This window comes from Lycium ferocissimum, chromosome 8 (assembly GCF_029784015.1).
Source record: "Lycium ferocissimum isolate CSIRO_LF1 chromosome 8, AGI_CSIRO_Lferr_CH_V1, whole genome shotgun sequence".
Classification (NCBI taxonomy): Eukaryota; Viridiplantae; Streptophyta; class Magnoliopsida; order Solanales; family Solanaceae; genus Lycium; species Lycium ferocissimum.
In genome coordinates this window covers 46,283,110-46,301,842 of record NC_081349.1, presented here as the reverse complement: position 1 = coordinate 46,301,842, position 18,733 = coordinate 46,283,110, and the positions used below count along the sequence as shown (strand labels likewise).

Sequence of the window (18,733 nt, the reverse complement as noted above, 5' to 3'; positions counted from 1 at the left end):
CATAATGACATCGGGGGCCCACGACCTTACGTCACCCCGATAAAGTATGATGTCTAAGAGTCTCTATGCATGTATTGTGATAAGTAAATGATGACAAGCATACTATGATGAGTTATGATAAGCATATTATGATAAGCATGATGTAATGAGTATATGATGATATCACACCGCGCCTATATGGTCGGCAACACGCCAAGGCGAAATTTATATACACACCATGGCCAAATGGCATGGGCGTACACCACTAGTGGGCGGCGTGAGATGAATATATCCTCGATGCGGGATGCACGGACGCAAGCTAATGATGATGCTAATGCTATTGATTATTACACCGTACCTATATGGTCGGGCGAACTATACATTTATGCATATATGAGATGATGATGAGTATGAAAGTAAGCCGGTATGTATGATGTACTTTATGATTCGATCGATTCTATTGCTCCGTATTGATGCCTCCTTATTTCATTGATGATTCATTATTGTGTATGCCTTACATACTCGGTACAATATTAAATACGACGTCCTTTCTTCGACGCTGTGTTCATGCCCACAGTAGACAGGAGGTGACAGGACTCATAGGAGCTAGTGGCGATTTGAGAGCACTCCATATTCGGAGGTGTCACGATTATTCTTTTTGGTACATATTTGTATATTCATATTTTGGGCATGACGGGGTCTGTCCCGTCCATATGTCTAGTATTCTAGAGAGGCTCGTAGATACGCGGTGTGGATAGTATGGTCCCATGGCTTTATGTATATGCATGTATATATTACTTTGATCGCCGAAGGGCTTATGTTTATAAAAGCAAATGTATTTCAGAAAATGGCAGTCTTATATGATAATGAGCATATAGTATGAATGATAGCAGATGAGCAGTAAAGTGAGCGGTGTTCGGTGGTTAGCCCCGGATACCCGTCACGGCCCGTAGTTCGGGTCGTGACAGTATCAATAGTCCAAATAGGCCAGTCATCATAATTATAATGGATCTCTACCTGTTTGACCTGATTAACAATATAGAAAGGAAGTTCCTTATTGAGAAGAGGGATGTTCCAACCCCTCTCATGAAAGAATTGCTTATCCATAGTATTTTTTAGGGCATTGTGATAGTTAATGAGTTTAGCCAAGGCACCCTTTCCAGATCAGTTATCCCATCAGAATGACATATTACCTTTGCCAATCTTCCATAGGATGATGTTTTCAACAACTTTTTCGATATCCATGAGCCTTTTCCAATAATGATGACCATAGGACCAATCTCTGAGGACTGGGTGTTTCCTTTTGCAATATTTAGCTTGGAGAAATTCCCTCAACAGACTATGATTAGTCCTAAAATTCCACTAAGCCTTGGAGAGAAAGTGATACAGAAATCTTTTAAAGATCTAAATCCAATACCACCCTCTAGGATGGGGAAACAAAGATCTTCCCAAGCTTTCGGTCTTGTTTTTTTGTCTTCTTGACCCTAGAAGAAATTAGTAATAATGGATTCAATTTGAGAAAACACCTTCATAGGGGGATAGGAGACAAGAACAAGTGTAGAGAGAGAGAGTAAAGAATATATTTGATAAGGTTAGCTTTACCTCCAACGGCTAGTAACTTACCTTGCCACCCTTGCAATCTGTTGGAGACCTTAGCAACCATGTTGTTGTAGTATACAATCTTGTTTGTGCCTCTGTAAATGGGACAACCAAGGTATTTCATGGGGAATTGTAGTTGAGAGAATCCAGTAATGTTCTCAACATCATTTATGCATTCAGCTGGAAAGTTTGCTGACACTAAGAATCCAGATTTCCTTCTATTGATTATTTGGCCAGAGATCTTTTCATAAGCATCCAGTTTTGACATCATTGGATTGAGGGAAGGAAGATCACCTAAGGAAAGCCCTTCTTATCACAAGAGTAGGTTATGAATCCTTCATTAGGAAGGTTAGTTAAAATTCTAGATAAAATTTCAACACTAATAACAAAAGAGAGGGGGATAAGGGGTCTCCCTATTTTAGTCCTCTGCTGGAGTTGAAGAAGCCATGTCTAGTACCATTCAAGTCGATGGAGTACCAGACATTAGAAATGAGTCGCCAGATTCTGTCAATCCAGAGATTAGAAAATCCCATTCTTTTCATGATCAAACACAAAAAATCCCAATTCACTCTGTCATAGGCTTTTGCCATATCTAATTTCAGAATAATATTTCCATGCTGAAGAGACTGATTAATGTTATGTACCATTTCTTGAGTCAAGATGATGTTCTCTGAAATGGACCTCCCTTTAATGAAACTTGTTTGATAGGGAGAGATAATCTTCTGCATAACGGGTGTCAATCTCTGGTTCATTAGCTTAGAGATAATTTTGTTAGAGAAATTGCTAAGAATAATTAGCCTGAGATCAGAGAAGTGCTGAGGAGAATAAATTTTACGAATCATGATGAGGCAGGTATGAGTAACGGGCCTAGGTAAAGGGGTGCCAGCAAAAAAAACCAGAACCATGAGCAGAAGATCCTCATTTATAACATCCCAGCAAGTATGATAGAATTTACAAAAAAGCCATATGGTCCAGGGGCACTATGAGTGCTCATAGAGAAAATGATATCTTTCAATTCATCCATGGAAGGTGAATCTAGTAACATGGTGTTTTCCTCCTCACTAATGATCTTTGGTATATGGTTCATGACATTGTCATCCATCAAAGTATCTTCCTTAGTGAATTGATTCTCAAAGAATTGCACAGCTTGCTGAGCAATATTATCATCACCACTGATCCAGTTGCCATGATCATCTTGGATACTAGTAAGATTAAGCCTCATTTTCCTCCCTTTCTCAATAGAATGGAAGAACGTAGAGTTAACTTCTCCTTCCACAAAAGATTTAATACCAAACTTTTGTTTCCAGTAGGATTCTTCTTTTTTGTAAGCCCTGATTAATTCAACATTGGCTTGATTAAAGGTTGTCCTGTTAATCTCAGAGTTGTCTCTAATGGAGAGATTTTCCAGATCAGTAACTTTTTCTTCCAGGACTTTTATATTGGTGAAGATATTACCAATAGTATTCCAAGACCAGGCAGAAAGCATTTTGGAGGTGTTTTTGAGTTTGAGATGAAATTTCCATAGTGGAGAGCCATCCACATCTATACTCCAAGCTTGCTCAACAATATTCAAGAAATTAGGCTCCTCAATCCAGAAGTCGAGGAACTTAAAATATTTGATGGGATTTCTATGTGAAGAGTTAGCAATAATGAGTAAAGGGGAGTGATCATAGCCAGTCTTGATCAAATGATAAACATTAGTAGTATCAAAAGTGTTCACCCAAAGATGATTAGTAAGAGCTCTATCAAGCCTTTGCCAAACTCTCCTGTCAGTTACCCAACCATTACACCAAGTAAAAGGAGAACCAGTATAGCCTGCATCAAGAAGTTCACAATCCATGATACACTGAATGAATTCCATACATTTAGACATCCTGTGGAGAGAACGGCCTTTCTTTTCAACTGGATCAATAATGCAATTAAAGTCTCCAGTGACTAGCCATGGTAAGTTGTAGTTATCACTAATACTTCTGAGTTTATTCCGAAGGTCAACTCTAAGTTGAGCATCACATTTGGCATAGATATAAGTAATCAAAAGGGGAGTGCCATTAATGGTAATTGTACAAGTAACTTGTTGATCATCCTCATCACTGATGGTGCAGTCAGTGTTAGAATCCCAAAAAATCCATATCTGACTATTGTAATTGGAATGGGCATAATGGTAGCTAAGGATCCTTTTGTATTTGTCCAACTTATTGTCTTTATGAAAAGGTTCAGTAAGGGCAATAATAGTCTCTCTAGAAGTTTTGCTCCTAATATTCCAGTATAAGGACTTAAACATGATAAGTTGTTTAAGTCTCTCTTTGATTTTGAGCTCTGCCCCTGTATTAGGAACTCCTGATGCTCCTAATATTCCAGTATAAGGGTTTGGTTTGGTGTTACTTAAACATGATCAAATATAATGTGTACACATTTAAAATATATTTATATATGTTAATTAAACTTTATCTATTTTTTAAGGAATGCTTGGTTTTGGGATCCTTTTATGGCTGGATCTTTGATTTTGTTGGAGGTTAATTTTAAAACTCCAAATGTATGTTCTGCTGACCTTTGTTGGAACCCCAAGATTCCTCTTCCTCTACCTCTAATATCAGTCTCTATGGAGTGTCTAGGAGAAAAGTGACCAGAATCTAAGATGTTCTCAAAAGTGGAGCCGACAGTAACATCAACCAAAGCTTGAGGACTAGATTTTTCTATCAGAGTTTCAATAAGATCATCACTATAAGCTTCTTCACTTTCAAGACCTAGCAGATTCACCACTAGCATCAGTGCTCTCTTCTTGTTCCATATAGTCACTATTATCTAAGCTATCATCATCATCTGTCAAAGTTTGATGGACTTTATCCAGAGAAGTACCACTTATCAATTTGAAATAATTGTTGCGAGCTTCTCCAGGATCAGTGTCGTGTTTGTGATTCTTATTTTGGGGATGGACATCGTTGTTCTCATTTGAGATAGTAACTAGCTCAGTGTCACCCTGACTATCAATTTGAATCTGTTCTCCTTGAGACATAGTATTATCATTGTTAGTAACCATAGCGGTGTTTGAAAGGGGATTCATTTGATTGGTATTCTCATCTGGAGGGGAGCTTAAGGTATTCAAAATTTGAGTAGAACTTTGGCCCTTTTCTTGTTGCTTCTTATCAAAATCTTGCACTTGATTTCCAGTGTTTATTTGATTTTGCTCTGTAGAGTTTGTATCATTGGACATTTGGGATTTGCTCAGAGTCACGTTCTGAGAGGCCTTCTGGTTTATTCCATTTCTTTACACTTTCTTTTTCCTCTTGTTACCATGATCAAAAGTGTTGGTCTGATTAGAGGTATCAACACCCTTTCCTTTGCCCGGAACTTCAACAAGGATAGGAAGTTTGTTGTTCTCCATAGGTTCATTTATTGTGATGCCTTTGTTCTGTTTTGGATTTTGGGGGACATTCTCCATTTGAGCAGCCTTGGTTTGAGCCACTTTTGCTTGCTAGACATTGGTTCTTTTGTTATTGAAACCTCTCTTTCTATTGACAGTCTGAAAGCCAACTGAATCAACTCTTTCTTAATTTTAGCTTCCATCTCCTTTTTGTATTGTTCCTCTTTTTGCATTTTGATCCTCTCATCTCTAGCCTTGTTCCTGCATTGAGATTCGAGGTGACCTTGTATTTTGCAGTAGAGGCTGTAGCTTGGAACTTTTTCATAGTCTATATCGAGCCATTTGCCATCTTCAGATCCATCAAATCTCTTGAAACCAAGCCAAATCTGATCTAATTTTGGTTTGAGAAGATCTATTTCCACCTTGACTTTGGCAACATTTCCCCTACTCTTTGTGGGGTCCAGTCCCCTATTCCATAATTTAAGGAAGGAAGATTTTTCTTCCTTTGACAAATTATACATTAGGAAGTTTGTGGACTCCATGGTTCACAAGCCAATTTTTCTTTTTGTTTTGGGATGTACATTCTCCATTTGATCATAATTGGTTTGACCTCATCATAGAAATTTCTTCCTATAAATGGGTTCTTTTGTTCATTGTAAACACACCAAACACCAAAATCATTTGCTAGACACACCAAAATCTCAACTGAATCAATACATTCTTTCTCAATTTTAGCTTCCATCTCCTTTTGTATTATGCTCTTGATATTGAGTAAGTCTCAAAAATCAAAAGAGTGTTTTTCTTTTCCTGTATTGAGTCTTAGGTATTTATACCTTTATACACAGTAAAAGGCAGTAGCTTGGATATTCTTCATAGTGGTTTTTCTTATTCGAGCCATTTGCCATCTTCAGATTATCAATTTTATCTCTTTAACCATGCCAAAGTGATCTAATTTTGGTTTATCACTAATACCGTGAATATTATTTTTGCGGGTCTATTTTATTCCCAACACTCTTGGAGTAAGTAGCTTGGTCAGGTGCAATAGCTACACCTACTTCTCTGATAAGCTTAGAGATGATATTCCACTTAAATAGATGCCATGGAAGTTGATGTATAAGAATCCAAACAGGCACTATTGATGTTTCTTCATCGGGATTGAAATCTGAAGTCCATTTAAGAATTTTCATCGGTGATTCACCAATGTCAACAAATTCTTTGAAAAGAACATGATTATAGTCAATTTCATTCGAGAAATCAAGATAGACATGCCTATGATCAACGAAGGCTATGGTAACCTTACCATTCAAGTGAATTTGTCTAAAGAAAATTTTCCTAAGCTCATCCATAGAAGGCTTTGCTTTGTAAAACTTACCTATGAGGGTGAGTTTACATTCTTCGGCAAGCCTGCCGAAATAATCTTCCGCTGTGAAAAAAAATGGCCGGTTTGCCGAGATGGGTATCATGGCGAATGAAACGGTGTTGTCTTCAGAGACACGCTAATTTTATTTGGAACTTGATTCCCTGGTTATACTCAATGTTGGTTAATGGAGATACCATTGATTTGAGGTTGAAACAGGTTGTTGACAGAATTGTTAACTTGAAAAATCAATATGGTGTACAAGCGAGTTATTGCTACAGAGAAGGAAACCAAGTGGTCGATTTCCTTGCCAAACCACATCTTCTCAGAACATCATGTTCTAGTCCTTCAGCCAACTGCCAAGACATGCTAATGGATTGGTTCAACTCGACAAGAGGCAAATGCCTAGCATTAGAACAAAATCTGACAAAGCAAAATTCTATATTAGCTAGTTAGTTTGTACATAGGATGCTGAGCTAGAAGGTTTGTAATTTTTTTCCTTCTGGTTTTTTTCGGTGATACCATCACCACCTTTTTTAACTTCAACTGTGTTATAGTGAGGTTAGGCTCAGTCCCCTCTGCTCCTTTTTGTTGAATACAACAAAACAGACTTTCATCTGGGTAATTGAATAAAAAGAAGTATAATGTGAGAGTACAATGTGAGATGTTTCGTATGAATTGTTTACCACACCATAAGTATTAAACTTAATAATATACTTTTTGTGATTTTATTGTAATGCATGACTAATGATGCTTTTAACATGAAACTTTTTCATTTACACCCTCATTAATCATATCTTTCTTTTCTTTTGAAGCAGGAAGTATTATTCTAAAATTATATTATTATAATGAAAAATAATACTAATAGACAATCTCAGGAATTTAATTTTGTATGAAGAAAGTACTATATAAAAAGCAGCTAGAACCAATCGACATATGAAGGCGCATTGAGGACGCTGCAAGTAGTAATTTAAATGGCTTTGAATTGAATGGAACGAACTATGTTTAGCAGTTGGAACCACTATAATTTCGTTCTCTATACCTTTGGCGGACAAACGAGAAAAACTGAGGGGTCGTTCCGTCGAAAAAAGAAAACTAAGGAGTTGTTTGGTTTGCTAACAAAAAATAATGAATTTTCGCACAAGTAATACCACGTGTAGTTGGTTTGCAATAAAAAATAACGTCTTATGACTAAACACAACATTTAGTTGGCCTTATTAAATTGGTAATATCCGCATAAGTTATGCGAGAATGTTTAATTCTCTATATTTTATGCCGGATAGAATGCATGAATACGAGTATTCAAGATACATGAATAACAACTAAAATGACAAAACTAACCTGTTTAATTAATAGCGAATAAACTTTTATTTTGTTTTGAAAAGATAACACATCTTAAATATGCATGTATATTAATTTTTAATATATTAAGTAAGAAATAATTCATGTACTATAATCTCTGCTTTACTAATTGTGTTTAAACCAAATGACCCCTAATTCTATCAACTTTAATGACTCCACCATGTGTAATGTTATTATTTCCGCCGTCCATTTGGTTGTTTCATAAAAAAATTGTGATAAAATTAGTTCTTCACTCCCTTAGGCCTTACTACTCTCCTTCCACTTGTCAACTCTCACTCCCCACTTTCACTTACACTCCTATTTTTCTCTCTACCTCTAAACTCCCCTCCACAAACCACTACTCCAACTAAAAACTAGGAGTAATTTTTTTCTCACCGTACAAGCTCACAACAACTTCTAGTACAAGAACAACAAACTCTCCCATGCATGCACAATCCTCCCACCTTTTCTAGTCTCTTCATTCTATCAACTGAAATTTGCTTCTTATAAATTATATTTTCTTTCTTCTCATTAATGTTTGAAGTAGAACATCATGGCTTGTATAGATCAAGAACAACAACCAATTTTTAAGCATTATTGTAGGGTTTGCAAGAAAGGTTTTGTATGTGGGAGAGCTCTAGGTGGACATATGAGAGCTCATGGTATTGGAGATGAAGGTACAAATATAGATGACGATGATCCAGCTAGTGATTGGGAAGATAAGTTTGGAGGGAGTGTCAAGGGAGGTAATAAAAGGATGTATCAATTAAGAACGAACCCTAATCGACAAAAGAGCAATAGAGTTTGTGAGAATTGTGGGAAAGAATTCTCGTCCTGGAAATCTTTTCTTGAACATGGAAAATGTAGTTCAGAAGACGCAGAATCCCTAGTATCATCTCCCGGTTCAGAGGGCGAGGACTACATTAATAATGGTGGAAGAAAAGGTTATGGATGGTCTAAAAGGAAGAGGTCTTTGAGAACAAAAATTGGAACTATTAGTACTTCAACTTATCCATCAAGCGAGGACGAAGACCTTCTCCTCGCAAAATGCCTTATAGATTTAGCCAACGCGAGGGTTGACACATCGTTGGTTGAGCCAGAGGAGTCGTGTGCCTCGGCTAGCAAGGAGGAGGAGCGGGCCAGGAACCCGATGAACTACCTAACCCCACTAGTGAGTACTCGTGTACCGTTTGACAACAAGGCTAAAGGGGTTTCTAATAAAGGATTGTTTGAATGCAAAGCTTGCAAGAAAGTCTTCAACTCCCACCAAGCTTTAGGTGGACATAGGGCAAGTCACAAGAAGGTTAAAGGGTGTTATGCAGCCAAGCAAGATCAACTAGATGATAGCTTAATTGATGATCAAGACATGAATATCACACAAGATGAATTCACTTTGCAAGGTCCAAAATCCATGAGGAAATCAAAAATCCATGAATGCTCAATATGCCATAGAGTTTTCTCTACGGGGCAAGCTTTAGGTGGGCACAAAAGGTGTCATTGGATCACTTCCAATTCCCCTGACTCGACGTCAAAATTTAATTTCCACGGTCATCTGGAGCAAATTAATCTAAGATCAAACTTGCGAAAATCAGGTGATGCATTAGATCTCAACGTTCCAATATCACATGACGACATGTCGCGTATTAGGCGAGACCCTATGAATCCATTGAGCTTTGAGGTCTCAACAGAAATACACTTGCATCCATGGAGTAGTAATCCTCATGAAGCAAACAGTGACAACTACTACCTTGATGAAACCATAAACAATAATAATGGAAACAATGGTAACAACAACAACATCAATGGTACAATACAAAATGTAGAAGATGATGAAGCAGACAGTAAATTGAAGTTAGCTAAGCTAAGTGAATTAAAGGATATGAATAAAAATTCTGAAAATCCCTCTCACTGGTTACAAGTTGGGATTGGTCCAACTACACAAGTTGGGACTGACCCATAAATTATATACACCTCTAAGTTTTTCTGCTTTAATTTTTTTATTTTCTCCTTCATCAACTGAGTATATATCTATATGCAAAAATTGTAATTACAAATTCACCATAACAGATGATACATGGTGACACACATACTGTAATTTGTACTCTCTTTTTTCGTCATTTTCTTTGTAAGGAACCATAGATACAGAATCTTGTAATTGTTTTATACACTTTGCATCTCTCAAGTTGTAATTTTCCCAGTGCAAAACACTTACATGCACTCTCCAGATTTTTTCTAAGTTTTAAATGTGAATAAAGCGAATTTAGTTAACTGACAAACATCTGATTTCATGGCGTTTCTTTGCTTCTTCTTTTTTCCCTTTTCTATTATAGGAGTAGTTTTAATTTTAATTATTACTCTTCGAATGTAATCAATAGCAAGATAAGAAGTTTTTAAGTGAATATTCATGATAGTCAAATTCGATTGCTGCATATTTAGCTAAAATGGCTCGAGTCCATTAGAGACAATGCAAAAAGGTGTGTCGAGATGTAACAATCTCCTTGAGCAGGCTAATTCATCAGGTTTCAGCACATCTGCACAATTTATTGATGTACAGGTCTCCTAAGATGAAGAAATTGCATGTCTCCTAATTGGTCTGAATTGATTAGTGAGGAAATATACTCTGGCCATAGCCTTGTTTTAGACGATAGGAACAGGGAGAGGGGGAAGGGAGGAGCAGGGGCTTGAAGAACGAGCCAACCCACGCAGGGACGCGGGCACATAACAAATAAGCAGCAAGGTTCTCCCCTGGGACCGACTACAAGCTCGAAATTTATAAGAATTTATATTCTTATTCATATATTGAGCATGTTTCTATGTTGTTATAATACTTTATAACTTGTTGGTATAGTGTTGTTTAGCTTGCTCTTGATTAACAAGATGAAAAAAAAGATACTCCTAAGTCTTTAACTACTAATTTGCCTCTTGACAACGGAAATGGATCGGAAGAAGAACGGAGGAGAGTGAGGGAGGCGATCGACAATGATGGGAGTACTGGGCTTCTGAAAATATAAGAAGAAAGGAGGATGAGAGAAGATGACTGACGATGGAGGGGTGGTGGATCTTAGCAACTATGGCGAGGGAGCTTTTTCTTCTATTTTTATGGATAGATTTTTTTCTTGGCAATTAGCTAGCAAAATTCAAATGTCACCGATGTGTTACACACACACACATATATAGTATAATCATTTGTGTTTAATATATATATTTTGAATGACATGTACTCAAGTACGTAATATGTGCAAGCCGTAGTTGAGGTGCCAAATGAAATATGTGTTTGTCAAAATACATGATGACCATGATGACCCATGTCATAAGTCAATACAAGCACACCTTTGATTTTTAGTTCATGAAAATCGAATCAATACTTATTTTGTTTCAAGATATGGAAAAGTTACAACATTTGGGGGATGGGGGAGGACTTTACCACCTTTACCTCCAAATTAAAAATGTAGAACATCAAAGTTTGCAATACAACAAAACGAAAAACATATAAGCAACACTTGAAATCTCGAGATCAAATCTTAAAATCTCATTTTTATGCGAATCCTTAATTGGTTTTCCTGCAATTTTTGCGGATTTGTCCGTTGGTGCCAGTAAGTGGGCTAAGATTACCCATTTTAACCATGGCATTCGCGAAATCAGTGAAGAAAGTGGCTGAATTGGTGCTATAAGTGGTAACTATAGAGTCCGTTGAGCCTCCATTAAAGAGTTGTTGGTCAGAATGAAGAAGACCCCTTTGAATTCGCAAATTCTTGTAGTAAGCAATGTCAAATGTGGTTGGGCTTGTAATGTCTAGTGGAGAGATGTTGTTGTCACTTCCACTTTGTGGACAATTTGATTTAAGCGATGTCGCGAATGATGTATTTATGTTGGTTTCATTGTATAGACGGTCACGAAAAGTAGTACACCTTGCTTGGCCTAGTGTGTGAGAACCTGCAAAATTCAAAGATATTTTGATTAAAGTTCCACTTTCTAAGAGTTTATAATGAAATGGATTACTTAAAATAGATCCATTGTTCAAAAGAAGGTTCTATGAGTTGGGTACCCTAGGAAAAGGTATATATAAATACTATACATTTGTATTCGGTATGACATAAATTATTTTTCAGAATAACGTATTTTGTTAAATATATTTTCTTGCAAAATGATTTCTAATATGTTTGGTTGGAGAGTTGATAATATATTTCGAAAAAAATATATTTATTGAGCATTCATAACAATATTAGCAAACGACATAGAGTGTTCATGAAAAATTTGAGTAGGAAGATTGATAATAATGTGTAAAGTGTTGATTAAATTAGTGACATAAAGTTCGGCTTGATATAACTACGAAGGAAATGACTACCCCAAAAAAGTGAGCGAAGTCATGCTCCTCCTTTTGATGTTAAATATTTTCTTGAAAATATTTTCCAACAACCAAACACCAGAACTTGTTTTTCTTAAAAATATTTTCCGCCATATATCAAACACTCTCTAAATTGATCACGTGGAACACAAAGAACAAAAGAAGTTAGTATGAAAAGTTACAAGTACAATTCATATATAGCAAGGAATATCTAATTTGTATATACTAACAATAAGTAGAAAAGAGATTAATAAACCTGAAAGAGCCACCATTTCCCTGGAATTGAAACCTTTGTTAGAGAAGGAAGTAATAAGGCCACTTAGGTTCAAAGTTGGTGCAGGAATGTCGCTGTTCGCTGTACTCAAACTCGCAGTTGTTGAGTCCCTTCTGCCGAGTAGAACAGTCCAACTAGGTCCACCAAGCTGAGATATCATGACCAAGTCAACGCCAATATAATTAGTTTCAAGAATTTCCCATCTAATTTACACTCTAAAAAATAATATCCAATTATTTAATTTATATATCCAAACTTTTTTGACTAATGCTCGAATTATATAATAGTCAACGTGCTTTCTTTTCTTTTTCCCAACCAACTAGTTTATTGTAATGTTATTGTAATTAGGCACGTGCATGCATGCCTACAACAAAGAAATTATAACTTAAATTTTATAGAATTTGTTTAGCAGTGTTGTTTGATGGACATAAAATTTAAGAATAAAATTAAGATAAATTTTTGACACTTGAAATTCAAAACAAGCCATAGATATTTGTGTTGCTAGAAATCATCTTATTAAGGGTAAATTGAAAAGTTGAAAATTAAATTGTTACTAATTATATAAATGTGTCATCTTTTTGACTGACTAGAAAGAAAAGAGTGTCATATAAACTGACACAAAATGAATAGTATATTGTCATTTTAGCTTACTTTAACAACAGAGTCTCTGGCTGCAACAGCTAAAATGTCTGCACAAGATACAACTCCAGCGCACGATGACTCCACTTGAGTTTTGATAGTATCAATCACATCAAATCCCCTTACTGATCCACTATTCGGATTAGCAGTCTTCTCGCCGGTGAAACTTGACGTATCATCTAATAGCACAGATGCATCACAACCCTGATTCAATATGTAAATATGTCACATGTTTGTTTGTCATCAAACAAAGTTGTCTATGAAAAATTTAGAATTTTTTTATTTTGTGTCTCACACAATAAATACTAATTACATGAGGCTTCTTTTGTCTCACAAATTAGTGGATCTAAAAGTGTAAGATTTGGGTCCACCAACTTAAGAGACAGAAAAACCGCATATAACTTGTATAAGTTATTTAAGCGACATAATAAAGTTTTTCGAAAATCTATTTGCATGACACATATATGCATTGAGAGTACCACTCATGAAATGAGAAAAGTTATAATATCTACTCTCCTTCTCAATTTATGTGGTACCATTTAAATTTTGGGAGTCAAATATTTTATTTTAACTGTAAATTTGGACATGGAATATTTAAACTTCATGAAATAAAATTTATATAGTTAAAAATTATGTAAAAAGTACTCTTAGTTGCAATAATTGAAAGTTCAAAATATCTATAAGGAATATGAAAAAATCACAATCAAAGAAAAACTCATTTGACTCTAGAAAATCGAAAGGTGTGGCAAAAGTTGGGACGGTGGGTGTATCGAGTACTTATAAATTAAGAATGAAAGGTGCAAAGTAACTAAGGTAACTTGCATTAACAAAGCAATCGTGGAAATGAAGACGAAGCAAAGAAGCCCCCATTCGAGACTCTTTAGAGATAGCAGAATCCACAGCTGTTTTAATAACTGAGAGGACATTTGGACATGAAGAAGAGTAGAAATTGGAAGTCAATTGAGCAGAGCTCATTCCAAAAACAAATGAGACTATAATTAGTAGTACTGCAAATGATATCTTAGCCATGGGGAAAAATTATAAATTTAAAAGGGAGAAGAAGATATTGTCTAAGTTTCTAGCTTAGCACTGCTTGATGTGGAATATTAAGCTCCTACATTCACATATTTATAGTAGTAGGAAGTAGGAAGAGTGTGCCTAATTGTCAAGTTTGCCTTAATTGTTTTTTATTAATTCCATTTTCTTTTAAGAGTTTAAAAATACCAACTGATTCAAATTTGCAGCATTACCAAACAGAGCATACTTTTCTAAGGCTTGTAGGTCAATGGCAGCCAGTTATGTTGTTCTATAGGTATAGGTAATTGTTTTTATACCATGAGATAAATATAATGTGCCCATTACATACACCAGTATTACCAAACAGAGCATATTTATTCCAGTTTAAATTCATGCATGATCAATTTGTGTATTTTTTCTGTATAATATATCTAAATATATGTATATACTCTCATAGTAATAGTATATTTGTTTCGATTGCTACGTACATTTACGTGGTTATATATAGTACATTATAAACTTAACTGTGACACAAGAATTTTAGTTTTACTTGTTACGTGGTTATAGTACATTATAAACTTAACTGTGACACAAGAATTTTAATTTTACTTCACAAGTTATAATCCTCTGGCTAATATATATAATCGCCCCGATATAATCTGTTATAATCCCAAGATCGAGTCACGTAGCCTTGTGGTGTTTCAGATTCCTCATAATTGGAACTTACAATTTTTTTTTATAGTTATGTCTTCAATTAAATATAAGTACTACTAGTAATCAATAGAATATTTTTTGTTTAGTACTGTAATAGGTATTTGTATAATGCTGTTAGATAAGTAACTTTACAAAAAAATGTATCTTTATAATGATAGATAAATATTGTTATACAAAAGTAAATATAATATAAAAAGTTGGTCAGGGAATTTATTTGCCTGTTATATGAAATATTTTTACAAAGAGATCTGATCGTACCAATCCAATCAAATATACTTCTCTAAAAACCCTTTTGATATTGGCTTTGCAAATATTAGAATATACATGTTATAAAAAGCTGTTATACAAAAGTAACATATAATATAAGAAAATTGGTCAGGATTTTTTTTTTTTTTTTTTTTTTTTCTGGGTATTATGTGCGGACTTGGCGGGTTGTGGATCCTAACCCAACCCACCAAGAGGTCGTATGAAACCAGTAACGTTGGAGAATCTTTGTTTGTTTGGTCAATTGGTATTATATATACGGTCTAATTAATTAGGAGTTTAAATCTTAGGAAACCTAGCTTTCCAGGCTCTCCGGATGTATAAGGGTTTAAATTTTATGCATCATCAGCATATAAATTTTGTACATCATCAACTTAAATTCACATACAATAATAAATAAATTTCATAAAATACATGAAATGATAACCTTGAAAATAGAAAAATAACCTGCTGCAATCAGTTAATTAAATTGACCTGTTATGGTGTGAAATAATTTTACGTGACCTGTACATATGAATTAGATCCTATATTTGGATGGGAAAAGAGAAGAAGATTCTGTATGACTTTGTCATGTCAATTTCAGGTTTATAAAATTAGTACCACTAAACCGCGTAATTAATTTGTCATTTGGGGAACCAATTTTTCAACTTTTGAGTTGTCTTAATGCTAAAATTCCTTATCCTTGTATTTCTAGATTGCAAATGGATATTTTGTATATAGACTCGATAATGGTCAACTCTAAGTTTTTCAAAGGCAAGTTCCCCTTATATATTCACGACTATAAGATATTGCTTAATTATAATATTGTAACTTGTTAATATTCAATTAGTTTTACATTTTGGCTTTCTAAAAGTCATCGATTCAATCTATGCAATAATTTCTAACTTAGGCAGTTGACACTTACTCATATGGCCCTCGTCCTCATGCATGCAGCTCAAAGTCAAGCCTTAATACCCAGCTCCAAATAAGTTGGAAAATGGAGTAATTTTTTTAGATTTTTCCTCATAAACGTATAGAACATATATATTTCTCAGATTTTTTGGTTTTTTTTTTTTTTTTTTTTTTGAGAAAAAAAAATGAGTGAAGAGTAGCTAAAGAGATTTGATTTTTTATTTATTGCAAAGGTAAATCAAACATTCTAATATTATAGCATCATGCAAAGTCGTAGAGGAATCTGATCAAAATCACATTTTACTAGAAAGAAGAAACATTTGAATCATGAATTACGATTGTGGAAAACAGTAAAACCATGTTAGAGGGTGTGTTTAGTATGAAAAAAAAAATCTAAAAATGCTTTTGGAGAAAAATTCTTGTCTCAGTATCCAACACTATAAAATTTTGAACCTATTTCAGATTTAATAATGCCAGGGCAAAACACATAAGCGAAGAAAATCGTTTTCCTCCTTTGAATAAAATTAATTTTCAAGAAAAATAATTGTTTTGGTGAATTGTTTTGGTGTTTGGTTGTCATAAGAACATGACTTTCTTTCAGAAAAATGTTTTCCTTTCCTTCAAAACACACCCTCAATAATTACAAGGAACATATCTATCTAATTCACTTAATATATAAAAATAATCAACCCATTAACTCAAAAAGCCAATTATAGTCCAAAATTCATCCACTTGAAATTCTGAATCAGCTTTTGTTCATACTCTATAATAATTTTTTTTTCCTAGCACCGAGTATAATGAACCTACCAAACTTCGTGTTCTATTATTCTTCTGACCGCCGGATGAAGCCAATTGGAAAATCATTATAAATAGAAGGTGCCAATACTGCCTAATTCTCTAGTCGAGAAAATTTAATCTTTTTGCTATACTCTAATGCATGTAGGATCGTAGATGGAAAAATTAAGATGGAGTCGTTGTGGAAAATAGAGAGCATTAATTTCTAAAATATTACCCCTTATGTTTTGGTAGATCAAAGTCAATTTAACTGAAGAATCTAATTAGATTGAAACTTTGGTCGAAACAAGTTGGACTATTGTATGATTTCATAGAGATTATGAAAGAGAGTGGTTTACATTATGTTAATTATATAGAAGTCATGCACTAGTTAGAGTAAGATATATATTTGCCTGACAATTAAAATAAAAGGTCTACGTAACGCAACCGAAAAAGTAATCAGCCACTATTTCTGACATTAAATGCATGCATAGTTGATTAAATGTAACACAATCAATCAAGAGATTAATGCCTCTACATTCAAAAGTTGGACATTTTACATTGCATTCGTTCGTTGTCAATTATGAGATTTTCTTTCAATCAAAATATGACTTAACGTTTGTTTTTTCAATTCCCAGCTTCATCGTAGGAAATTCCTCATGTCACAAAATTAGACAATGAGAAATCGCATAAAATATTTCACATACTCTTTTGTGATACGATCAAATTATAGATTAAGGCCTCATTTGTTTGCATTTATTGGAGGTCTGAATCTGAATGGTTCAGACCTTAAACCATTAAGTGCATTTGTTTGTATTGAGATATAAGCTCTTATTGGGTCTATTCTTCTTAATCATTAAAATCTTGAACCAAATCTTAATATTATTAAGAGATATTTTTGTATGGAACTTTTTATCACCAGCTCCAACCCCAACCCCAACCCTCCACCTCAACCCCACCCCACCACCCGCCCATCCACCCTCCACTCCAACCCCCCACTCCCCACCACCACCCCCACCACCAACCCCAATCCCTCCCCACACCACCCACCCCCACTCCCCACTACCCCCACCTCGCACCACCACCCCCACTCCCCACCATCAACCCCTACCCCACACCACCCACCCCCATTTCCCACCACCAATCCCACCCCCACTCCCCACCCACCCCACCCCTCACCCCAACCACCCACTCACCTCTCCACCCCCACTCACCACCTACCACGACTACAAAACATCTCCACCATTACTAGTGAACATAAATGTTTTTTTTTATCAAATAATATTTTATTTTATTAAATTTGTATTTATTTCCTACTATTTAGTTAATTTTTAATTTGAATTGTATATTTATTATGTTTAAATAAATATATTATGCACATTTAGATATTGAAAAACAAACAGTCTTAATCATTCAGTGTTCAGACCTAGAGACAACATCTTAATCATTCAGATGTACATTCAGATTCAGACGTCTTAATCTTAATGAAAACAAATGAGGTCTAAGTTGATGGAACTATTGATGACAGTAGTTCAACAGAGAAGAAGGTCGGTTCTGCACAAAGAAGATTGAAAAATGCTGAGACAATTTAGTGCTCAGGAAAAGAAAAAAAAAAAAACCATTTTATTCCTCATTGAATAAAGAGACCCGTGGAAATAACAGTTGGGCCTTCCTCACATACTTCACACGAGAAATTCTGGAACTTTCCCAATTTTCCCGTAAATATTAGTTTATTTTCCATTCTTTAATCAATTGTAAAAGATAGGTTGTTACAAGATAGCCAATAGTAATAGGACAGCTGGATAGGTAGTTACTCTAATTATTCCCTATATATATATATATATATATATATATATATATATATATATATATATATATATATATATATATATATACTGCATACGTAAAACTGCACTAAAAACTTTCAATCTATTTTATATTTTGCAATCGTTCATGGTATCAGAGTAGGAGTACTTCTAATCTCTACTCTTTCATTTTTTTTTCTTCGAATCAATAGCTCTATACAATGGGAGACAATACCATAGCTGCTACTAGGACTCAAGTTCCCCTGTTAGCTGCTAATGCCCCTTCTATTAAACTGATCAATTCTGTTCGCCCTTTTTTTCATTTCCCCTTCTGATTCTCCTTGTATGCTATAGGTTAATACTCCTTTTGATG

The 18,733-nt window shown here is 34.9% G+C and overlaps 3 protein-coding genes across 3 annotated transcripts; 1 reads left to right on the top strand and 2 right to left on the bottom strand.

The window, feature by feature from the left end:
• Positions 1-979: 979 nt before the first annotated feature.
• On the bottom strand, positions 980-4,789 carry LOC132066425 (uncharacterized). The gene is made up of 6 exons (XM_059459739.1): positions 4,336-4,789; positions 4,127-4,271; positions 2,534-3,959; positions 2,036-2,393; positions 1,603-1,884; positions 980-1,005 (listed from the first exon to the last, which is right to left on the bottom strand). Exons 1-6 carry the CDS (start codon positions 4,787-4,789, stop codon positions 980-982), a joined length of 2,691 nt encoding a protein of 896 aa, XP_059315722.1.
• A 3,311-nt stretch (positions 4,790-8,100) lies between these two features.
• On the top strand, positions 8,101-9,887 carry LOC132067013 (zinc finger protein ZAT4-like). Its single transcript, XM_059460181.1, has one exon. The coding sequence runs from the start codon at positions 8,191-8,193 to the stop codon at positions 9,595-9,597; it is 1,407 nt and encodes a 468-aa protein (XP_059316164.1). The 5' UTR covers positions 8,101-8,190; the 3' UTR covers positions 9,598-9,887.
• A 1,103-nt stretch (positions 9,888-10,990) lies between these two features.
• On the bottom strand, positions 10,991-13,971 carry LOC132068636 (cationic peroxidase 1-like). Its single transcript, XM_059462284.1, has 4 exons — positions 13,718-13,971; positions 12,908-13,099; positions 12,239-12,404; positions 10,991-11,570 (listed from the first exon to the last, which is right to left on the bottom strand). Exons 1-4 carry the CDS (start codon positions 13,922-13,924, stop codon positions 11,185-11,187), a joined length of 951 nt encoding a protein of 316 aa, XP_059318267.1. The 5' UTR covers positions 13,925-13,971; the 3' UTR covers positions 10,991-11,184.
• Between the last annotated feature and the right edge of the window lie 4,762 nt (positions 13,972-18,733).